Raw genomic sequence first — 23,976 nt, 5'->3', positions numbered from 1 at the left:
GGTACCACAGCCTCGTTTGTGACGTCTTCGCGCGCCCGACTGGAGTATACTGCACCTTTGCCCGTTCACTGCCTGCTGCACAACGGCCCGCCTGACAGCACAACGCCGCAACCGTCCCAATTCACCGCCATGAGCCCGTAAACTTTCTGGAACACGTCGAACTCTACGAATCCCCGGCTGTTTCCTGCTGCCTCGCCCACGTCCAACCCACCCGTCGCCATGCCCATCGCCGTTGCTTCGGCTCCTCGCGGCCACTACTCCCTCGCGAATGCCATTCGAGGCAGGAGCAGAGCCGCCTCAGAGGTTGGCCCTGGTCCGCAGCCCCCCAGCCACACGGAGCGCGCCCAGCTCCCCAAGGCCGCCTCGTACACGTACTTCCCCCAGGTCAAGGATCTGGACCACGAGCCCCCCGTGGTCGAACTGAGGGGAGGCTCTGACGACGATGTCGAAACCGGCAAGAGCGAAGAGCGCACGTCTGAAAGCCACTCGGGTGGCTCGAGTCCTTCCTCAGAAGAGGCTCCCGAACTCCCTGGCGTGGAAATGCCGCAACTCAGGCCCAACAACCTTTCGCGTCGCTCCTCGCGCTTTCTCCCTTTCTCCAGCAGGAGCAGAGAACCATCCGCTGAACGCAAGACCGACCGCAAGGCCGAACGTGGCCGGACCGACGCTGTGAAGCAAACAGACTCGCCCGCTGGCTCCCCTTCACGGTCCCTGACCAACCTGCGGAGGAAGTCGTGGATTGTGAAGGAGCAGCCGCGTGAGTCTCTTTCGCCGGTCAAGGAAAAGAAGCTCAAGAAGAAGAGTCTCGGCGACCAGACCCAGCCTACCACCGAAGCGGCAAAGCGAAAGACGCTCACAACCACAATCACGACAACAGACAGGATCTCCGAGGAGTCTGAAGCCCGGGACACTGTGAAGGAAGAGATTCAACAGCCAGTGCCAGTCGCCAAGAAGAACAAGCGTCTCAGTGGTCTGTTTGCCGCGTCGAGCAGCGCTTCCAACTTGCCGTCCGTCCCGAAATCCTTCTCGACAGAAAAGCTTCCCCACTACCCGCAGAACCACAACCCCGTCAGCCCGACCCACATTGTTCCCCCACTACCACGCAACGTATCTGCAGAGAAGCTCAAGGGCATCAAGACGGAGCCCCGCAAGAAAGACGAGCTATGGACTGCCTTCAGGATCTTGGACGGGGATCTACGCAAGTACGACTCCCTCTTCCCCCAGCGAATCCAGAGCTAACAGAAGACAGGTTCCAATCCAAGTCCAGTTCCCTCAAGGCAAACGTCGTCCGCACCGCCCTACTACCCTTCCTCCGACAGTATTCCTCACATCCCTCGAACCACAAGCTCAGGCCCGAAGACCTTGACCGGCGAGTGAACATCCTGAATGGATGGTGGACCGGCCTCCTGGAGCTCGTCGCAGGACGGAACAACCAGTCCATCTCTGGAACAGATCGACCCGTCATTCTGGAGGGTATTGCCGCAGTCATGGAGAGGCCCGAATGGAGACTGTATCCGTCTCCGTTCTGTGCTCTTGCAGACCGCGTGGAGACACTGTCTGCGTCTACGACCAGCTCCAACGCATCCGCCAACTCCGACTTCCTCGCTGAATCGGTCTATCACAACGTTCGGAACATCTTTACCCAGAACCTGCAATCTCAGATGGCTTTTGTCGTAGAAAAGATGTCATTGCGGAACGCCGCAGCTAGTCTGGTCACCTTTTGCGGAAAGACGTGCGCGTACGCCTTCTGCTTCTGTCCAGGCGTGGCAGACGTTCTGGTACGCCTGTGGGGTCCCTCTCTGGACATGATGAAGCGCGTTATGGAGGAATCTGGCGTTTCCAAGCTTGATCGCTTGGATGCTGTTTCTGATCGAGTTGTGGCTGGTTTCCCTCCCATGCTACACTCGCTGAAGCTGCTTTCGCTCAACCGACTCCTGCGCCAATTACACAAGCCCGTGTTGCCCCCGCTCGCTATGGCGAACCTCGACTGGTACGGCCTTTGGACAAAGCGCTGGTCTGGTGCTGAGAGCGACCTTTTCTACGTTTTCGTCAAGCATTTCCATATCCTCGTCAGCGATTTCCTACCTGTCGAGCCCAGCAAAGCGGAGCGCATCTGCGTGCCGGGACTCATCATGGTGCATGCCCAGATATTGGTCAACCTCGATGCGACCATCAACAGAAACGCCACTCCACAACAGCAGGAAGACCCATCGACCGCGGCAAACATTACTTTTGATGACGTTTTAGAACCCGATGCCTCTGCCTCGAGCATCGCCATCCCACCTGCGAATGCTACGAGAATGATGCAAGAGAATCGACTTATAATGCTAATTCGGGATTTCCTCTCTGAGCGGAACTCGCATCTTCACATTGCCAGGCGCATGTTCGCTGACAGTTTCGCTCGTCTCCTACAAGCGCAGGCACGCAAGATCTCGATATACGACAACAGTGCCTGTTACACACTCTGCGACTTTCTCGAGGAGGCTCTCATCATCATGGTCCGATACGAACAGCACGATAGTGACCAACACGCTGTAATGGACTGGCCGTTCTGGCTTACCGTATTCAAGGCAATGGCCGCCAGCCACAACACAGCCACTGAGATCAAGCTGTACGCCTTCCTTTACAGCAGCTGGTGCACACTGGTTATGGACGAGCGAAGAAAGGCTGGGTTGTGCCTCGATTTTCTTCTGGAACCAGCTTTCTTCGAGAGCCGCTTCAACCATTGGTGTCCTATGGTACGATCTTACTTTATGCGTTTGATCTGCTGGCGGGTTGCGCGCTATGACGGAAACGAGACTGATACTGAGGTGTACGTATCCTTGAGGCTTGACAATGATGACATGTGCTAAAAATGAAACAGAGCCATTAAGAAGGCTTTGAGCGACCGCCTCCGGTCCATTTGGTCTCACTACCTCTGGCTTCAAGAAGAAGCTGAGCGTAAGCAGATCGTATACCCATCGACCCAGGCGTGCAACCCTGCACCAGGCCGACGTTTCCTTATCATCCGTAATGATAATCCTATTGTGGCCAACAACGGTCCTTTCCTTTCGTTTGACGGCGTGGTCCAAAACCCCCATCAGCGAAAACCAACTCCTGCCAGCACCAGCATCCCCGAAGCGGAGATTCGGCCTGCGTCCGCCCTGTCCGCGGATTCAAGCGACTTTCCTGATGAAGACCCCGGCAAGGGCAAGTGGAACATCCTGCGAAGTCTCATCGGTGGAGGCTCCAAGCAGACTGCGAAAGCCAAGAGCCCTGCGGCATCGATCAAAGACAAGGAGAATAGCAGCAAGACATCGTCTGCTAACTCGTCAACCGACGCACTCTCCACCACTGCATCTGCGGTTTCGGAGCCTCCTGTGTCTACGCCAGCACCGCCACCTTCCACTCATCGAACCTACAATTTCCGCTTCTCCCTGGAATGGGTTGACAAACGCTTCGGTACTTACCACAACATGCGCCTCCAACCGCCGAAACTTCCGGCCCCAGCACACAACTTGCTACAATCAAGGGGCATCAACACGGAACCCGTCCTCAGTACCCCTCCAACTGGAGCTGCTGTAACATCAAGTACCTACGCAGGTCGTGCTCTCGCAGAATGGACCTTTGTCAGCCACGAGTGCCAGAACTTCTTCGATAGGAGAAAGAACGAAGGCGTGCCGACGAACCGACAAGTCGAGACACCCACGTTGAACGTCGAAGCGTTCAGACGACCTGGCTAAGCCACAAGGGAAGCAGGCCACAGTGGCATACAACATTCACTTCAGGATCTCGTATATATTTCGACTGGCATTCCCACGTCAGTCATGTTTCAACACCATTCGGCCGGCTCGATACCCATTCAGCATTCCTTCAGCACACACTACCTTGACGATTGCATATGGACACTCAACGCGAGCATCCCCCGACGGCGTTCTTCCACAACATCGAGCACATCATTCTCTTGTTTACACCACATCTGGCATGCATGGCAGTGCGCTTCTTGCATTGCCCCCACTTTGATACTACTTCTTTTTGTCTTTTGGGTGTTCTGATTTCCTTCTCTTGGCGTGGGCGTGTCGAGCAAAGTTTAATGGGATATTATACACTTTAGGTTGCCGGGGCGCGGAGTCTATAGTATGGCATCCACCCCCTCATGGGCCGAATATTAGATACATGAATCATATCGTCTCTTGCATTACTATTCCTGCGCTTTAACGGGTGTTTCTTTGAAAGTCTGAGTGATCAAACACGATGTGCTAGCCTCAAGGCGGACATTTCGGAAAGAGATATCCCGCATAACGCTAGCGCCATGTGTGACATGCATGCCCAGCATGATCTACCCATCCTCACATCGTCATCTACACCGTTAACTCACCACAAACCTTCGCACGAGCGGAAGTATAACGGTGCCTCCACAGCTGTAACCATCACGCCGCCACGCGCACTCCCGTCGTCGGATCTGACCCCTCGGCTCTAATTCATCCGCGCCCAGCCCTGTATTTCCCCGGTGGAACAATCTATACCAAACCGTCCATTACTAACGTCCGCAAGTGCCGGTTCCGGGTACCACGAGTCCTGACATGATTGTTCTATTTGTAGGAAGGGGTCCCGCTTCCGGATGTCTCCCCGCAATTTAGGGCTTCTAGGTAATATAATCTGGGGGAATTAACCTGGACTTGGTATGTTTCAGGGTCGATCGCGGTAGTACTTCGTTGCTTTTGTATAGTAGGTTGAGATGGGGCTTACGGAAGATTAGTTGACAAGAGGACGGATGGGGAAGGTGTGGGTTGGTGGTGGTTGGGGCTTATAGGTAGGTGTTTGGACGTGTGTTTTGGGTTCAGCGCTTTTGAGACTTTTTGTTTTGAGATTGAAAGAGAACCGTGTTCTTCGTCATGCATTCTTTAAATCTACTTTCGGTGGCTGCGCTGGCGGCTACGGTGTTGGCTGCTCCAAGCGGTCATGTCGAGAAGCGTGCGCAGACCGTGTATCTCGCCGGAGACTCGACAATGGCGAGAGCAAGTGGTGCAACTACAGGTACATCTCATCACCCACCCCCACATCAAAACCCCTTACTAACGACCTCCTACGCAGGCTGGGGCGTCTTCCTCCCCAACTCGCTCACCCTCCCCGTCGTCAACAAAGCCATCGGCGGCCGCAGCTCCCGCTCCCACACCGTCGAAGGCCGCTTCGACGAAATCGCCAACCTCGTAAAACCCAACGACATCGTAATCATGGAATTCGGCCACAACGACGGCGGCGGCCTCGGTAGCGGGGATAACGGACGTTCAGTTTGCCCCGGCACCGGATCTGAGACATGCCAGTCTACGTATAACGGTCAAGCTGTTACCGTTCACACGTTCCCTTACTACCTCACCGAGGCGGGCAAGAAACTTATTGCCAAAGGTGCCAAGGTTATTGTAAGCAGTCAGACGCCTAACAACCCTTGGGAGGGCGGCAGTTTCTCGTACACGGATGGAGGGAGATTTGTTGGATATGCGAGGGATGTGGCGAAGGCATTGGGAAGCAATGCCATGTATGTGGACCATGGAGCGTACACGGCGGATATCTTCAAGACGCTGGGCAAGACGAAGGTGGATGCTTTCTTCCCGGTGGATCACACGCATCCCAGTCCGGCTGGCTCGGATGCTGTTGCGAAGGCTTTTGTTAAGGGTATTCAGTGTGGTGGGGGTGGGTTCTTGAATGGCTTTGTTAAGAATGCTACTGCGAGTATTCCGGGGAAGTGCTTGTAGGGTCACCAGTCAGAGACTAGGGTGAACTTCAATGTATATATTAAACTACTGAATGGAAAGAAAATCAAGACTAAGCGCCGTCTAAGTACCATCCAGCCACTATCCCAGTCTCCTTCATAGCCACTTCTCACCCTTGCCAAGATGAGAGTAGAAAGCACCACCATCTCCATCAGCAACACTGGATGCTTCAACAACACTCAGCACAGCCTTGACTGACTCTTCTGGTGTAATCGGGCCCTTGAAATCTGGCGCATATGCTGCGAACTTCTGCGACATGATTCCCAGCTTTTGCTGGTCTTCTTCCGAAAGATCGGCGTATACATCCGTGCCCACAACTCCAGGAGACATGCTCAGGAACAAGACTCCGTCTTTGGCGTACTCGGCACTGAATTTTGCAACCGCCATGTTGACTGCCGCTTTGCTGATGGAGTAGGGTGCGTCCTCGGAGATGTTGTACTTGCGCACTAGCTCCATGTCGCCCATGCCGCTGGAGATGGTGACGACCTTTTTGACAGTTCCCTTAAGGATGAGCGGCATGAATAGGTTGAAAAGATGGATGTTGCCGGTGACATTGACGCTGAACTGGCGGGTGAGGCTGGCTGTGAGTTTCTCGGGGTCTTTACCGAGAACGGAAAAAGAGTCGAAGCCGCCCTCTACCAGACCGGCATTTGCGATCAGATAGTCGAGACTTCCACCGGTGATCTTTGCTGTAGCAGCGGCGGCGCTCTTAAGCGACTCGTAGTTCTCGAGATCGCCCTGAACGAAGTGGATGTTGCTTCTGTTCCAAGAAGCGACCTTGGCTTCGGAGGCGATCACGTTGCGGACAAGGCCGATGACAACATTGTTGGGGTTACTGGAGATGTTGTCGAGGAAGGCGAGGCCAATTCCTCGGGAGGCTCCGGTGATGAGGTAGGAAGGCATGTTGTTTTGGTGGTAAGTTTATGAAGTTTGGAGTGTCTTGATGGTTGAGTGTTTGGAAGGCTGTGAGTATTGATGATTGAGTGTCTCGTAGACTGGAGTGTCTGATACTGAGATGTGAGTTGATGCTGATACTATCGAGGCCGAGCAAGCTCCTTTATACCAACTCTATGAGACGATGCCATTCCTCCGTATTGGAGCGGCAGAAGCGTTCCTACCATCATGGCTTCGTAAGCAATGATATTGAGCTCGCAGATTTTGACTACGTTTCTGTTTGAAGGGTATATGCCGTCGACTAAGCTTGCCGCGATGGATGCGCCAGAGGAATCGTGCCTGTGGCTTGCAGGAGATGGTTTGACGATGCATGCTTGGCAGCTCGCAGATAGTTGCTTCACGTCCATTTTGGGTATGGCGCCGCTGAAGCAGCCTACGTGCGATTCGTCAAGAACTGCGGGGCGGGGCGTTTTAGGGCCTCCACGGGCTGGGCCATCTCCCACCTGTAACTCCCGTCTAGCATTTCCAGCGCCCTGCTGTTCGCTTGCGTGTTTCTCTCGTGAACTCTCGATTTCTAATATGCGGCGTTACGATCTCTTTGCAGCACTTTTCCGAAAAGTGCACGCCTTTTTCTGTCCCGAGCTCCACGCGATACTGATCTAGGATGACTGCGACGAAGGGGTGTTGGACATGCAAAGGTAGTGCTTAATCTCGTGAAGTACTGGTATGCCTTGTTAACACCCTCCGTAGATCGCAAGGTCTCGTGTGACCGCACTGTTCCTACGTGCATAAAGTGTTCCAAGACCAAGCGAGCATGCGGTGGATATGGCATTCGTCTCACATGGCCCCAGAAGGATCAACAACAGAGGTCACTGCCAACGTCTGCATGTTCATGGACGCCGCGCACGATAAGCCGACAGAGGACTAAGCAATGGGTCAATGTGTCGCAGACTGATGTCCTCCTCCATATCCTTGCTAGAGATGCTAAAGGCGGAGGTACGGCGTCTCAAAGCAAGCTGTTGACACGACTTGACGTGTGATTAGTAAAAAGCGAGCATGTTGAGAGATATAGGCTTGCATTGCCCAGGCTTACCCAGACCATGGTCCCGGTACCGAAAACGATCACTGCTAGCGATGCGGATCTAATACAATATTGTATGTCCTCTTAAGGGGGATGACTGTTTCGATATTGACTAGCCGCAGTTGAGGATGTGATGATCGGTATTCTACCGACCCTGGGCCGTGAAAAAGCAGGCGTCGGACGGCTATTATTGCGCATGGCCTTATCCGGACGATCAAAAGCGTCAAAGGCTTTACTGCTATCGGTTGTCGCACTGGCGTCGCGTCATCGCGGACACGATGCGGTGCATGCGGCCTATGCAAAGAACGCAGCTATAGACGCGCTGATAAGTGCCACAAGCTCTGAAATGGATCATGATGCCAGTATTGAGCACATTGCCACTGGGCTGACTTTGTGCTTGGTAGAAGTGAGTACTTGTCCGGAAAAGACAAAGACGAGACTGACGCATTGCGGTCACAATCGTAGACAAATCTCGACTGCGATTGGACAGGTCATTTGTGCGGCGCAAGAAACGTCTTACCTACTGTTGAACAGAAAGCATACCACATTGGGAGCGACGCAGCGATCATACTAGAGTGGCTTTACTACTTCGTCACCTTTACGCGCTTTAGCTTCCGGCATTGGCGCACCTATATGATTCGAGCAACTTCGCAAGAGCTTGGTATCAATGGCGCAAGCCCCCATTGTGTCATGCAATATCGTATCGCTCGAAAGTTGGTTGCCGAAAACATGGCGGCTATCTCAACGTACGTTCATCCGGTGGTTCAACTTCTCGCCGACGTCTTAGACACACGACTGTACGCTTCCGACCCACAGTATCATTCGGTGGATTATCAGCAGTCCCTAGATGATCTCAGGGTTCGACTGAGCGGTATTGATTCCGTTATTGAGAAGGGAATAGAAGACGATGATCAATCTCGTTGCCTTGAGTTAACCCGACTAGCTGGCCTGATATACCTCGAGCGCGTATCTCGAAATTTTTCAGGGCAATCCACCAGGCTAGAAAGCTGGAAGAAAGATGTGATCTCCATACTCGCCAGCCTGAACACATATCCGCCATCGTTCGATGTGTTCATCGTCGGCTGCGAGACGCACACGGACGAAGAGCGGATGGTCATGCTTGACTTCTTTACGAGACTGGAGCAGAACACTCACTTGAATAGCTTACTGGAGGCGAAAGGCTTGGTTCAAACAGCCTGGATTCAACATGACCTTGGGGTAGAGGGCGAGCTCGAGTACATTCACAAGCTCAACTTGGTGTTAAGCTCGCGCAACGTGATACCAAGCTTCATGTAGCCTTTCAGCTCGTTATAGTGCTTATCATGCAATGGATGATTGGACACAATCTTTTCATTTTGCTATTTTGTACCGGCCCTCCAACCATTTGGTGCCGTCGCACATCAAATCCTCAGGATGTCTCTTCCTCATGTGCCTCAGCATATTGTCTTTTCTTGAGAACTGCTCCATGCATCCGTACACTATACACTTGACAACATTCTTCCCTTTCGGACTGTGCTTTGCTTGGATGTGTCGCTGAAGGTCGGCCTCGAAACCAAACGGCTTTTGCATACAGCCCTTGTACGGGCATCTAGCGCGTTTATAGTGTATACGGTTGGTATGCTTACTGTAATGCTGTCAACTAGGATACTGATCATGACAGGACGTGCTACATACTTCAGGTCGCAACGGCGGGAGAATTCGTCTTGACAAAGACAGCAGGTGAAGTACGGTCCTTCCGATTGTGTATTCGAGCCCGGGAGGGAATCATATGGTGATGTGTTTGCGGAAATACTAGTCGCCGGAGTGTCTAGCCAGTCATCCGAGAGGATTTCGGACGATGCTAGTGGCGTTGATGGTACACACAGAATAGTTTCGAAGTGATGAGCGGCAACACTGGCCGGCGTATAGTCCAATGAAACTGTGTGAGTATGGCCTGTAGCTTCCACCGACTGCGATTCCTCGAGATAAGGGCGATGTATGACTGGATTGATGTCATATTCGAAAGCGAATGGTGAGAAGACTTGGCCAGTGGCTGTGTTCGAGCTTTGGCCGGCGACACATTGAGACTGTTGTAAACCCGCTCTTGAGACTAGCGCACCACAGGAAACATTGTGGAAATCTAATATCGAAAAGCCATATGGCAAAGACGTAGCGGCTAGGAATGGGGCAAAGACGGTGAACGCCTTTACCGACACTTGAGCCAGGATAGGAACAAAGTTTGACACAAAGCCAAACACCTCGACGGTGCGGCTGCGGGAAGTATGGGAGCTAGACTGCCCTTGGAGTAAACTTTCCAAGAGAAGACTAAAGGCGGCCGGGAAGGATGTTGTGTAACAGTCCGAGAAGGCTAGCGTATGGACCTTATATGCTGTGTCACTCGAGAAGCACGCTAGGAGTGGGGATGAGGAATTACTGGACGGCAAAAGGCCACGCCTCACTGCCCAACCAGAAGCTCTACCGGTCGTTATGCCTCTCTTCTCATGCAGCTGTATATTGTGGCGGAGGCTATGGCCGCAGTGTTGCAGCGTGCGTTAACCTGAGAGGACTGTTGGGATGCCTCACGAGGTACTGCTCATAGAAGGATGTACTAGGGCTTTTGGCCTTAGCTGAGTAGTTATCGCAATTAGTGGCGAAGCCGAGCTGTCTTTCCATCATGCCTACGGTTCCCCCTCTCAGAACGATGCGCTAATGCCGCAAGAAGTTCAGAGTTGTTCGACGTTACGTCCACATGATCGACGCGGACATGTCTATAGGACGCGGGAGAGTTAGCAGTGTCTTTCTGATGCAAAAGCATCAAGGGTTTGACTCTTACTTGCTGCGCAAGGCTATTGGGTTGAAGATACCCCGCGGGACAAAAAGGGCACACGTATGCCAGACTTTGATGAATAATACCATGGCGTATCATCTCAACCTTCCTTTTGAACCCTTCGCCCCCTTCACTTCTTGAACAGCTAGGGACTGGGCAGTAGTGTAGTCTCCGCAGGTAGTGGGTTTTCATGTGCGAGCTGTATTTGTTAGCACGGGTGACTGGCATTGGTTGATGCACATACTCAAGCAGTTGTTGTGTCCACATGGGTTCTGCGTCGCAGCCTGGATGTTCACACGCCAGTGGATCGGGTCTGGAACTGAAGTAGAGTTCCCGCGCATAAGTATCTTGCTTGCCTACTTCAACTTCTATAGCGGCTTGTCTTGCGTCCCACGGTAGACGCGCGATCTTAGCAACTTCACTTTCTCTGCGATCCTTTTCGCGCTGACCTATGATAGAAGTGTCGCGAGATGTCCTTGTATATCCTGTAGTATTGTCAGTGAGCTCTTTGACGTAATATGCTCGTATGGATGGACGCGTTTACTCACCGTCATCCCAATTCCTAGATCTGGCTGCTTCGATGTCTTGAGTAATACCAGAGATCCTGTGTCTTTTAGCTTCGCGCCGCCGTCTTCGGTTTAACCCTAATGGTCTACAGTCGAGAGTTGCGGGTATAAGAGCATCTTGCCGTCTCTTAAGTATTTCAAGCCCTTCCAACGAATCCCGGCTTACGAGGATGTCGTGACGTAGGTCTTTTGCCAGTGCAAACTTGATTGTAATGCTGCTCTCTGCACGGGAGCCTGGACCTAACGCGCGGATGGATGCAATGGATAGTTTGGCACATACATATCCCGAAGTGACTACCATACTACCATCCGCTAGTTCGATCGTATCCTCACCGGGACGTATCCTGAGACTGCGCTCGGACACGAATGATGGCGAGATTATGTCGACTTCCGACCTGAGCCCAGGTGTCGCTAACGTCTTAACGTGGTTCAGTTCGCAGGTCAGAAGCTGCTTCAATCTGTCCGTAGAGCGCAGGGAGAGAGCCTGGAAAGCTGACGTTGGCACCCGCAAGAGTCTCTCTCTCTGCTCGGTTATTATTCTTGTCTGTACCAGGAAGTTCAATCCTATCATGACAGGTGTTGCACTTCTGGGGACGACGTAAAAGGTGCATGTCGTCATGACCAATGATTTGGTTTCAGTGCCGAATGAACAAGTTAGATCGACGCGGCCGGAAGCTTCCACGATTCCCCCATCAGCCAAAACAAATTTCTTCCTCTCTGGTACTTCATCGGCTCTGGAAAGCCCTAATTTTCTTGCCACTTCGTCTGAGATAATGTTGGCATCCGCACTAGTGTTCGCGCATGATAAAACGGTGGCGGAAATGCCTTCCCTGTGAATGGTAATAGGTAAACCTGAACGACTCTTCTTCGGTCTGTGTGATTTAATCGACAGCGATGGAGGATACTTTTGCAGTCTTGATCGCACTCCAAAGGAAGGCAATGGCGGTAGTGGTATGTCCTGCATTCTCCAGAGATTGGCATCGCTCATGGGAGGAGAACCTGAGTTTGTCGAGTCTCCGCCGTCAGATAATGACCCGTCATCATGAACATCTCCTAGTACATCACGGGTATCAAGCGACAACGTGGATCGTGGATCTGAAGGACCCATTTGGTGAAGCAGCATAGTCTCCATGGACTGCCATTCACTTTGCTGAGCATGAATGTGATACAACTTGTGCAGCTTCCTTCGGGCCTCTAGACCATCGCCAGAGCGTTCAATTTGAACTAAACTCTACTTCAATGTTAGTTCTGGTAAAGTTTAAATGAATACAGCATCTACCGGAGGGGTCTCGCAAATTTCTTGAAATAGCCATGAAGGTGGGAACGACAATGGAAGACAACCTCTCAGATCAGGTTGGAATGGAGTGAGTTCAGGAGAGGCGCATATGTAGTCATTGTCGTCGTAGTATTCCATCTTGTGTAGTCAGTTAATCCAAGGAGATCGGTCTTCTGGATAAAATTCGGCGGTGGCGGTTATGTGGTAGAACTTGGCTCCGTGTACAACAGCACGGTTACAGATAGCCCGATCCGTTGACCGGTCAAGTACCACCAGCATTCTAGTAGCACCATAACCTGCTCAGTCTGCTGCAATTTTCGGGTGTGGCCACCATAATGAACTGCCTAGGAAGATGTGCTGAAGCACAGAATTGACTTTGGACTGTGCATTCGCGCGTTCTCAAGATATCCTTCTCGTGCGCTCTTCATTGCGAGTGATCATGATCGTGCGACCCTCATGTACAAGCGATAAGACGAGTGCGCGTACCATCTAGGGAAGACTTGAGATATTGGGCCGATGTGGATGCGTACAGATATGCGGCCGTCCTCATAGTCTTCGTAAGCGGTGATCTAGGAAATAGTCAATCAAACACGGCGCCACCAGGCTGAATAGATGAATAATGATATTAACAATGTTACAACAAGAACCTTACGTCTATATGCTAGCTACCACCCAAAACAAAGGTGAAGATCTCAAGTCATCAACTGTATCAGCGTTCCGAGACGAGATCCTTCGTCGCCGGATCTCAAGCGCGCGAAGAAACTGAGGTCGGTCTAACAGACCCCGCACCACTCTCCCTCCTCCCCCAGTTCCTCGGCTGCCTCTTCAAAAACGCACCTACGGCACCTAGGTATCCCTCATGCCTCAAGAAGTACGCTTGCCGCGTATCCTTTGACCAGAAACGAATAGCATAAGAAAGCGTATTCATCGTCTGCGAGTGACCGCCGATGAAAGAACCTCCAAAGTATATCCTAGGCAGTCCGTGCTTTTCAGCGTGTAGATGCGCCAACTGGCCGATGTTGTTTGAGACAGCGTAAAGAAGCGATCGCGCCATATCTTCTGGACGGAAGGAACCGGGGTCGTGGGAGAGTTCTGCAGAGCCTTCGACGTGTTCTGCTTCTTCCCGGCGCTTGAGATCGCCGTTGCATCCATCTTCTGCTTCCCGTTCCGCTGCGCGCTTCATCTTGTAGACCTTGCCGAATGACGAAGCGATATGTGTGCTCTTGAGCCCAATCTTGTTGTATGCCTGTCCGTAGATATCTCCAACGAGTAAATCGACCGTGGAGTTGTCGCCGTTCTCCGCATGTCGCAGCATGTCGTCGAAGCTGCGTGCGCCGGTGAGCAGCGACAAGAGTCCCCAGAGCGTTCCTCCTCCTAGTGATGTTCCGCCTATGCGCTCGTATTGTCGGGGCCCTGAGACTTTGATCATGGATACGCCGGAGCCGATGTTGACGAGGAGGTAGGGGTAGATGTTCGGTGGGTCGGGAGGGTGTGGCATGAAGGTCATGGGGCTGTCTTCGCTGTATGTGAAGACTTCGTTTGGTATCTCGTTGATGAAGAAATCAAGGCCTATAAAACGTTGAAGTTAGCACGCTGGTTCCCTGCCCATAGACAACGCCATGTTCGTACCTATGATCAAGCACTCCATCTCGTCCTCCCGTATGACTTCCACATCCAGCGCCTGCTTTATCTTGTCATGGTACTTGAACGCACCACCTCCAGTCGCCATGATACACAGGTCCGGCGACCTGGATCCATTGTCGTGCTTCTGGTCGGCCTGGAGCTTGCGCATGAACTCTATGCACGCATCTATCCGGTCTGTCTCGAACTTGAAGAAGTTTAGACGTCCGCCGATCGCATCGTCGCCCGGTTCGCGCGAGAAGTATACAAGTTTGGCTAGAGAGCCTCCTATCTGCGATGCGCGCGATGGATTAGCATGCTGCTGTGACTCTGCAAGGGGCTGGTCGCTGTGAATGGTCGCGTGCCACAACCAATCAAGCACACGACCACGCAGGTACACTCACATCGACGGCTACATGGCTGACTACCGAAGTGTGGTTCGGCAGTCTGATGTCGTGCGGGTCGTGTTCGTAGTCCTCGCTCTGCGGCGTCCCCGGCTGCTCCTCGTCTACGATAAAGGCCCCCTGGACGTTGATGCGTACGTTGCCCGGGTGTTGTATCGTGTCCTGGATGTCGCTTTGCGCGGTAGTCCGTCTCGGGCGTCCCGGTTCCGGGGTCGACGATGTCTCTATAGGATGCGCACGCGATCCTTTGGTGCCGGTTTCACCCGTCGCGGGGTCCAACGCAGGCGACATGGATGCGGATGTTCTGGGTCTTGGCTGCAGCTTCGCCCTCTTACAGCGATGGCGCACGCTCAGAGGTCGACGGCGTCTAGCGGAGAGATGGGGTTGCGATGGCGATTGTGCGAAGGGGGAATGGGGCACTGGAGTCGCTGCTGATAGCGATAGACGTTCCATTTGTCCGCTTTGTAACGGACCTTATGCCCTGGGCAAGACGTGACCTGAAGTTCTGCGCAGAATAGAGCCCAAGGTACGCAAATCTCCCGCTGCCCCTATATAACGGCAGAGGGTGGAGCGCCGAAGAAGAACATATATATCCTCCATATTCATCGGCGGAATGGAGACTGTATATCTTGCGATGCGTGCTGATTACCGAGATCGGGGCAATGTTAAGCTCGGCAACTGGCGTGAGGCGTGATGGGGAACATCCGAGGACCGACTGGGGAGGTTTGTGGGGATACCGCTGACCAACGTCGGTGCATTTAGTAGACTTGAGTAATCCAATATTGTATATCGATCGCGGTATTTAGGCGGAGGCTATGATAAGGGCCATTTCTAATAGCTGGAAGCTCACGTGCAGCCACCCCAAGTGCACAGGTAGGAAACTTCAATTCGAGTACGTCATTATAGACTTCAACTCTTAGCTGCAAAATGTACATGATTCGAGCTTCACCCGTTCACGCCTTCCTGCGGCACAGTCCATAGTCTCGTACCTGCATACACCCACGTACCAGGTAGGTAACAGCCGATGACGTCGTGCGCTCGTACCCTCTCTACCAACTTCACAAGCACGACATTCTTCTACCGTACATTCACACGACGGCAACCCCATATTTTACGCTTGAATAAGCTATACCGATCGTTACCACTACAATCTACCATAAACTTCAGCAAGATGTCATGGATGGACTCTTGGTCGCGGCCCAGCAAGCACGCCGTCACCCCACCCCCCCTCTACCTCACCGTCGGCGACACAGTACCCTACTGCCACAGCTGCGGGCGCGTAATCAGCGAGCGCCGCAAGACTCAAAACGCAACGGCAGTCAAGTACTGCTCAGCACGATGCCGAAATAGCAAACCAGGTCCCACCGACCGCAAGATCGAAGCCACATTCGCCGCCCTTCTCAACGGCGCGTCACCAGAATCACTAAAAGAAAACGCCGGAGCAGACCCCGTCAAGAACAATGGAGAATCAGAAGCTGTGAATGACGATGCTAAATTCGGAAAAGGCGAGAAGAAGCATAAGAAAAAGCCATCCAAAACCGTCAAAGGAGAAACTAGAATCATCATCGAATGCGGTACAGTAGAAGAGATAGTGTTCCAGCGGGAAAAAGACCCCGAGAAAGTATACGGCCGACGGAAGAACCGTAAAGCGCGTTTCGTAGTCGAGAAGCCCGAGGATTGGAAGAGCGTGGATATGGTCGATCAACCTGCATCCAGTACACCTGCCACTACAGCCACGACAGACGCATCATCTGCACCACAGCAACCTCCACAAGACTACACCAGCGACGAGGAAAGCGTATCAGATTCCGACGCCGAAGCCGAAGGCGGCATAGTCCTCGAACCCACCAAAACAGCCTCTTCCACAGACGCAGACGCGGATCCCTCCGCTCTTCCCGACACAGTCGAATACGGCTACGGCGGCGGAAAAGTGCGCCCACCCCAAGCGCAAAACGACGTCAACGGCAGCGTGGGCGGAGAAAAAGGCTGGGCCGAACGCATCGAGGAGACCGATGAGATGAAGTTGAAGCGGAGGGAGGGGCAGCGGAAAGCGGATGAGAGGGAGATGGTGCGCAAGGCGGCGAGGAGGGGGTGTGCGTTTGGGTTTAGCGTTGAGGGGGAGAGTGAGAAGAAGAAGTGTGAGGCTGTTATGAAGGGCGTGGTTGTTGAGAGTAGTTTTGCGAAGGGGGAGTGGGGGGTTAGGTGGAGGGAGATGGTTTGATGGTCTCAATCATTCATAGACGAAGGGAGGTGGAAAGAGGTGTGAAGTCAAGGACACTGCCTGGTAACCAAGGCAAATAAATGTCTGAGAACTAACAACTGTACGATTGAGTAAAACGCCCGATATGGCGACGGTGGGTATCAAGAATATTCAACCAAAAAACGCCTTTGTCCCAGATATCCAATCGGACAAACCTTCAAAGATCATCTAGCAGCCCTTTCCCAAGATCCATCTTCATGCATTACCCACCCAGCGGCCATCAAAGCTTTGCCTTCCTTCATACCCGGGTGGATAATCATCTCAAAACCTGGTCTTAGTCCAGCTCCAGATCTAAACAATATGTTAGCATAATCATTCCATGCTTTCAGTCCCTGTCATGAAGGGAGAGAAGAAGGTAACTTACCTGATCATATGCAAAGCCATCGTCCTCGCCTTATCCTTCAAATTAACCTGATTCCTATTGATCAACCTCCTCGGCCCATGATCATCCTGATCATGCTGCAGAATCTTCGAGTATTTCCCCCGGTACATGTTCATATACTGTATCAGCGCGTCTTCCTCGTCGTCCGTCCACTTCTGGCGGCCTTTGCGTTCGGCCGCCCGTTCTTGCGTGGTGACTTCGAGAGCGCGGTTTTCTTTTGCGAGTCGCCGTTGGTCGGGCCAGGTTGACGAGGGCGGTTCTTCGGACATGGAGGGCGCAGAGATTTCGGAGATTGATTCTTCTTGTTCGGATTCTGGGCGGGGAGGGGGCTGGTGGCTAGTTGGTGCTGCGGAGGAAGAGGGTATGGGTTCTGCGGTGCGCTGTTTCTTTGAGACGGGCGCGTTGCGACGCCGTTCTGGGGCACGGAAGCCGCGGTCTGCGGTTTCGAATTCGTCGGATTCTGAGTCGGAGATGTCGATTACGCGCTTACGTTTGCGTGGGGATGGCAATGCGGGTTGCTTTCCTTTGGCTGTATTTGACGGGCCAGGTGTTGGCTGGGTGCTGTCGAAGCCGTCGCCGAATTCGATGCGCTGTGCTGTTGGTTGGCGATCGAATATTGATACTGGGCGGTTCTCTTTCTGCGGCTTTGGAACAGCCTTTAGAGCTTTTAGTAGAGCTGCTGAGCTTTGCGGTGGGCCTGATGCTTGAGGTGCTTCGACCTGCTCTTCGACTGGTTCTTCGGGCTCTTCTATTCCGTTTTCTTCCGCCGTTTGTTGTCGGGGTTGTTGCTGTTCAGACTGCTCCTCATCGGGCTGCTGCGGTCCGTCGCTTTCATCTACCACCTGCATATTATCCTGTTGGTCTTCCGTCCTTGGCTGCTCGTTCTGCACTTTTTCGATCGCTTGAGGAATATCCTCATGCTCCTGCTGAGAAGCCGTGTCGCTTCCGACCATGGTCTGTTGTTCGTCTTGTGGCTGGTCGTCCATTCCCGGTTGCTCATTCTCCATCTCCTCAACTGGTTGCTGAACAAGAGTCTCTTCACGATCAGGCTGAGAAGCCGCGAGTTCCAGATGTACACCCGAATCACGTTCTTTCTCTTTCAAAACATCAATAGCACGCAAATCCACCTTCGCATTTGGGTCAAATTTACGGCTACTGCGCCGCCTGTCTCGTCCAAACGAAGTTCGTTTTTTACGCAATGATTCTCGTGGAGCAGATGGCGCTGTTTGAGTGACGTGCTGAGGTTCCTCTAGGGCTTCTTTGAGGTTACGCATGATAGTGTTTGGTCCTCCAAGATTATCGACGGTCGTTTTGAGTTCCTTGTGCCGAAGACGCACCCAATCTAACAGGCGAAGAACAGTTGCCACCCACGGAAAGTTTGACTTAAGTTGTTGCAAGTCAACAGCTTGGCTATCTTGCCCATCCCAGAAGAAAGAGGCTCGGATCTGGTCTACTCGGGTCACAATCTGGTCCTCGAATTCTTCGGGTAGCGCTGATTCGTCACCGCCCAAAGCTGCTGTGCTCCACCCACGGATCGGCGAGCCAGCTTCTACCGACTGTGACGAGTCAGACCGAAAGAAGACCTCCTCCATTGTTTCTGTGGGATCAAAGCTGGGGTTGTCGGTCGATTTCTGAAGGACGAGTATTGCTAGTTGTGTCCGCAGTTCTAGCGCAAGCTCAAAGGTCTCATTGTATAGCGCACTCTCTCCTGCAGCTGACTGTTGCGCGTCCGAATCGAGCGACTGCAGAAACTGAGTCGGGAACGAAATGTCTAGTTGTCGTAGTACATCCCACATACTCTTATCATCTCGATCTGAATGCATTATCTGCTTCGCTAACACCAGTAGATTGGTGAGGTAGAGGATCAGATCGAGGCCACTCTGTGATGCTGTGACATCCTCACTTGTCCCAAAAAGAGCGCGGTGAATTGCTCTGATGTGTATGTAGCTGTGTTCTTCGCCTTTGTAATGCTTCAACTGCGTGTTCAGTTCGTCTTCGAAGTCCTGGTAATCTTTGCTGTAGACTGAGCCGGGTTTTCGCATCTCTTGTATGTTTTGCAGATCATCGTCTATTGCCGCGTGATTTGGCGCAATGTGCTCCAGAAAATCCTCTGTAGCCTCGCATAGCTTGCGCAGATGCTTGACGATGTATCTGGGCTCCAGGAATTCGGCCTCTATCATGCTGAAGGAGGTGATGGCAGTGGTTCCGGACATCTCGGAGGCGGCGCCCGGTGAGCGGAAGGTTACGTCAGGCTCGGTGCGCGCTGGTGTACCTGGGACTTCGTCTTCCTCAAGGGCAATCTCGGTGTCTATTTCCTCAACCACTGTGAGGTCTGGCGCATGCGTAATTAGCTTGAGCTCTGTCTAGCCAGTAGTGAATATTGCGCTACTTGGAACTGCGCAAGCGAGCAACTGGGCTGTGGCTACTAACCTCCCAACAGCTCTTTCGCGGGTTTGCGCTTTGTGTTGCGCGCCTTTGGTGCCTCATGTTCACTTCCATCGTTCGTAGTCACGCTCGCTTGTCGCGCGCTTCGACGTGTGGGCTTCTGGATGTCGATAAAATCCTCTACTTCGCGACTGGCGCTGCGCAAACTTCTCGCTCGCGATGCGCGTCCGAATTGTTGTGCAGGCGCATTGGCCGGTGGTTGTGGAGTAGGTGTTTTGCGCCGGCTTGCAGACCGCACACTTCTGCGGTCGGCCATGATAGTGTCGTAGGAACGCGTGGACTCGGCTGGTATTACATGCGACGTAGGTTGGGTGAGGTGTGATGTCAGTAGCGTTGATGCGGATGCGGGCTTGTTTACGCCAACGGTCCGCGAAGGTGGCTGACTAAGGCGACTCGACGGGTGCTCACGTGACTAGTGCCGTGGATCGCCGTTTGGGGCCTGGGTGGGCCTCAGCATTCAAGGCGCAGCACGGAGAAGGGGCCAGCTGTGCAGAACGGATGTGAATACGAAGCGTTTGAGTTCGAGACGGAACCACGGCATTTGCACCATGTTTCCGGTCTTCCCCACAGGCTTCCGGACAGAAAGGCCCCTTAACTAGCCCTCGTTGTGGTTTACGTAGGCGTGGATATATTACGTGGGCTGTCTGCACGCACCCCCTGCGCGCATCTCGGTCGTCTTCGACTTGCTTTACACGCCTCAACATCAGAGTGACCCCTACACCGTTCTGTTCAATAAAACTTGGCGAAACATCCACGTTTCCTTCACAACAACCTCTTCTATTCTCGTCACTCTTTGCAGCCCTTGGATTATCTCTGGGCGCTTCCCATTACCGTCGCCGTTTCTTACCTTCGCCGCACCGCACCCCTGCTCCCCTTCGAATCGCATTCATCATGAGGTTACGACAGCCACGACCGCACACTTTGCTTCTCCTCCTACCCGCTTTACGAGTTCTCGCCACATCCATTGCCGTAGACACATCAGACGACAAGCCAGTCGCGCGGGCCGTTGTGCCAGCCTACACCCAAGCCACCTACTCGCCTGATGCCTCACTCGCCCCGACAGCGGTTCCAAAAGGAACGAAAGATGCGCCTGTCGATGGGCTAGACGGCAAGCCTCACGCCGGGCCATACGTGGACGACGATCCAAAATACAAAGGGAAGAAGGCTCCCAACGTTGTCGAAGATCTCGGAGCAGCCAAGAAGCCTGGCGCTTCTGCGGAGACTGTGCTTGTAGAGGACGTCAAGGATGGCGACAAGAGCGTCATGCAGGACCCGGCACGGAAACCGGCCACTGGCAGCACAGGCACCGAGGGTGGAGTGTCGGCAAAGGACAAGGAGCGACTGGCACACGAGGAGAAAACGGGGGAGAAAATGGAACAGGTTCCCGAGTCGCCAAAGGAGGCTCCCGCCCATCCTGCCGACCAGAAGCAATTGAGTGGAGACGCTGTAGAGACTGCAAGCACCACTCGTGTGCTCGGTGCTGGCGGACTTGAGGTGAGCCGCGATATTTTCAAGCTGATAATACTGTATTAATTGCGCTATAGAAACCCACCGACCTTCCCGACTCCCTCCACGACAACCCTCTTCCTGTTCCAGGCTCTGTCTCTACCAAAGATCCCCTAGACACTTCACCACCCAAGACACCCTCTTCGACACTCGACGATGTTGACGCCGGCGCCGTACAACCTTTCCATTCCTTCATACTCGCTTTCACTATGATTATCGTCTCGGAAATTGGGGACAAAACATTCCTCGTTGCGGCGCTCATGGCTATGCGACACCCTCGGCTCCTCGTCTTCTCTGCCGCCTACTCCGCTCTGGTCGTCATGACAATTCTTTCTGCTGTCATGGGCCACGCCGTCCCCGCGCTCCTCTCGGAACGCTTCACACACTTCGCTGCGGCTGCTCTTTTCCTTGTATTCGGTGTCAACCTCATAAGAGAGGGTCTCGCTATGAGCCCAGACGATGGCGTGGGCGAGGAAATGGCTGAAGTCGAGCAGGAGCTTGAAGAGAAGGAACAGCTTGCCCGACACCAAAACCGCCGGAAATCCTCCATCTCTCCGTATGCCCTCGAGTCTGGTCGTGGTGTGCGACGCTCCCGATCCAACTCGCGACTACCTGCCCCAGCCCGCAGCCCTTCCAGCTCCCCCGATCGAATGCCTTCACCGCGCGGAGGCTCCATGAGTGGCACCTTGGGCGCTGTGAACAACCTCTTTTCCCTCCTCCTTAGCCCTGCGTGGGTACAGACATTTGTTATGACTTTCCTCGGAGAGTGGGGTGATCGCAGTCAAATTGCGACTGTTGCCATGGCTGCTGGATCTGACTACTGGTATGTCACTGCCGGCGCTGTAGTTGGCCACGGGCTGTGTACTGCAGGCGCAGTCATCGGTGGCCGCGCCATTGCTGGAAAGATCAGCATGCGCAATGGTAAGCATGTCCAATCCCTCGTTCTTGACGTAATGCTAACTCGTGACAGTCACGCTTGGTGGAGCGATTGCTTTCCTCGTTTTCGGTATCATCTACACATTCGAAGCGTTCTACTCATCTTGAGCAAGATGCACACTTCCAGCATTGCACGGCGCGTATGGCGGGTCGGATATAGACGTCTCGGGTTGCGGTCAAACTATCTCTATCTTATGTTGACTCACCTATGTAATATTAATTGTACCTAAAATCAACATGGCACGATTGGGGACGGTCAGGCGTTCTCACACAGAGAACGAGGTACAATATATCTCTCACAGTTGACATTTGATAGTAGTTTCATGTGCGACTTGACAGTTCGAAACGGCGTTTGAGTCTCTCTTGCTTGAAACATGCTCAATTCGTTTCATGCCCAGACTATCTGACAGCACACAAGCTTTTAGTTACAACACGGGCTCTGGGGCTGCCGAGCGTGGTGCTGCTAGCCTTCGGCGTTCTAAGGTTGGGGTGATGGAGGTTGACGGAAGTGACCCCTGCACTCGCCGCGGAAGAGAGCCGTTGGCCCTTGCAGCTCTCAAGCTTCAATGGGTGCGCCTTGACGGACAATACCGCTGCTATTGTCGCCTTTCACTATTCACCCGACCACACGCAAATTCTCACGCCACTTCAAAACCCCTCACCGTACTCTGCAACTGTCGTCTAACATATCCATCAGCGACGACGGGGACGCCATACCGGATCGGAACATATCCTTTGCGCGCCATCTGTACCACCACAATCGCGCATCGAAACACAACCTCTAGTGCTACAACCCTCGGTGATGGTATCGACCGCCAGCAGCGCGATGGCGCCGCAGCGTGAGCCCCCCAGACCGCCACCGCCGGCCGTCATCGAAGCCGAGATGCAGTGGATTTTCACCGAAGAAGAACTGCTACTGGCGCCGTCGATATGCGATGGCATGCCCGCTGAGGAGGAGCGCACACTACGACGGAAGGGCGTCGGGTTTATATTGCAGGTGGGCATGATGCTCAAGTTACCACAAACCACGCTTAGTACAGCGGCCGTCTTCTTCAATCGCTATCTGATGCGAATGAGTTTGAAGCCACGGCCGGGTTATAAGCCACTCCACCACTATGTAAGTCTCCCTTCCGGATAAATGCGATTGAAACGCGTCTAACTTCACCAGCAAATCGCCGCAACCGCGTTATTCCTCGCGACGAAAGTCGAAGAAAACTGTCGCAAGATGAAAGAACTCGTTGTTTCATGCGTCCGGGTCGCGCTCAAGGATCCCAACAAGCTCGTCGACGAGCAGACCAAAGACTTTTGGAAATGGCGCGACACAATCCTGTACAGCGAAGACGTCCTACTCGAAGCCTTGTGCTTCGATCTTAACGTGGAATCACCATACAAGACCATGTACGACATGATGAAGTACTACGGAGTCGAGCACAACAAGAAGCTGCGCAACTCAGCCTGGGCCTTCCTTTCCGACTCGACGTCCACACAAATGTGCCTGTTGTTCACATCGCGAGCGATCGCCGCAGCATCGCTATACGCCGGCGCGCGTATGGCGGAGGTAGAGCTAGGAGACGACGACGGAAAGCCATGGTGGGAGATACAACATGTCCAGTTGCGCGACATTCGGAGAGCCTGCAACCTCATGGCGGATCTGTACGAGAAGTCGCCAGACAAAGATGGAGAACCCTCCATGTACGCAGGGCTCCGGACACCAGAGGACGGCATCGACTTCGGAGACACGCCCGACGGTATGGAAGGCGTACAGGCGACAAGCCAAAGCCAACCTCCTGCCAACGGCACGGGTGATGGCAACGTGACGGAGAGGGGCAGTGAAGAGGGTGAACTGGATGGGTAGAAGACACTCCAAGGACGGAGAATCATCAGCTTGGCCAAGCGCGCCGGATTCAAGATCCATTATCAGAAACCACCATCGCCAGGCCCAGAAGCTCAACGCTCTCGTCGTGATTCGATGATCGACGACGAGACTGCTGGCTTCTTGGCGAATGGATTGCCATGGACACGAACCCCGCTTTGGGACGAAGAAGAAGGA

General features: G+C 53.3%; 7 protein-coding genes across 7 annotated transcripts; 4 read left to right on the top strand and 3 right to left on the bottom strand.

Annotated features, from left to right (window-relative positions):
* Positions 1–4,874: 4,874 nt before the first annotated feature.
* Positions 4,875–5,732, top strand: J4E84_001283 (uncharacterized protein; the record flags this gene model as incomplete). The annotated part of the gene is made up of 2 exons (XM_049383916.1): positions 4,875–5,016; positions 5,074–5,732. 2 exons carry the CDS (start codon positions 4,875–4,877, stop codon positions 5,730–5,732), a joined length of 801 nt encoding a protein of 266 aa, XP_049249434.1.
* Positions 5,733–5,846: 114 nt separating this feature from the next.
* On the bottom strand, positions 5,847–6,653 carry J4E84_001282 (uncharacterized protein; the record flags this gene model as incomplete). The annotated part of the gene is made up of 1 exon (XM_049383915.1): positions 5,847–6,653. One exon carries the CDS (start codon positions 6,651–6,653, stop codon positions 5,847–5,849), a length of 807 nt encoding a protein of 268 aa, XP_049249433.1.
* A 6,465-nt stretch (positions 6,654–13,118) lies between these two features.
* J4E84_001281 (uncharacterized protein) lies at positions 13,119–14,688 on the bottom strand (the record flags this gene model as incomplete). Its single annotated transcript, XM_049383914.1, has 3 exons — positions 13,119–13,942; positions 14,003–14,285; positions 14,398–14,688. The coding sequence occupies 3 exons, from the start codon at positions 14,686–14,688 to the stop codon at positions 13,119–13,121; spliced, it is 1,398 nt and encodes a 465-aa protein (XP_049249432.1).
* Positions 14,689–15,568: 880 nt separating this feature from the next.
* J4E84_001280 (uncharacterized protein) lies at positions 15,569–16,618 on the top strand (the record flags this gene model as incomplete). The annotated part of the gene is made up of 1 exon (XM_049383913.1): positions 15,569–16,618. The coding sequence occupies one exon, from the start codon at positions 15,569–15,571 to the stop codon at positions 16,616–16,618; it is 1,050 nt and encodes a 349-aa protein (XP_049249431.1).
* Positions 16,619–17,017: 399 nt separating this feature from the next.
* J4E84_001279 (uncharacterized protein) lies at positions 17,018–19,740 on the bottom strand (the record flags this gene model as incomplete). Its single annotated transcript, XM_049383912.1, has 2 exons — positions 17,018–19,371; positions 19,470–19,740. 2 exons carry the CDS (start codon positions 19,738–19,740, stop codon positions 17,018–17,020), a joined length of 2,625 nt encoding a protein of 874 aa, XP_049249430.1.
* Positions 19,741–20,375: 635 nt separating this feature from the next.
* Positions 20,376–22,034, top strand: J4E84_001278 (uncharacterized protein; the record flags this gene model as incomplete). The annotated part of the gene is made up of 3 exons (XM_049383911.1): positions 20,376–20,978; positions 21,029–21,911; positions 21,961–22,034. The coding sequence occupies 3 exons, from the start codon at positions 20,376–20,378 to the stop codon at positions 22,032–22,034; spliced, it is 1,560 nt and encodes a 519-aa protein (XP_049249429.1).
* A 718-nt stretch (positions 22,035–22,752) lies between these two features.
* Positions 22,753–23,781, top strand: J4E84_001277 (uncharacterized protein; the record flags this gene model as incomplete). Its single annotated transcript, XM_049383910.1, has 2 exons — positions 22,753–23,043; positions 23,095–23,781. 2 exons carry the CDS (start codon positions 22,753–22,755, stop codon positions 23,779–23,781), a joined length of 978 nt encoding a protein of 325 aa, XP_049249428.1.
* Between the last annotated feature and the right edge of the window lie 195 nt (positions 23,782–23,976).

This window comes from Alternaria hordeiaustralica, assembly GCF_023758085.1.
Source record: "Alternaria hordeiaustralica strain BMP 2776 chromosome Unknown scaffold_1, whole genome shotgun sequence".
Lineage (NCBI taxonomy): Eukaryota > Fungi > Ascomycota > Dothideomycetes > Pleosporales > Pleosporaceae > Alternaria > Alternaria hordeiaustralica.
The sequence above is the reverse complement of the archived record's forward strand: the minus strand, read 5'-3'. Positions and strand labels throughout refer to the sequence as shown.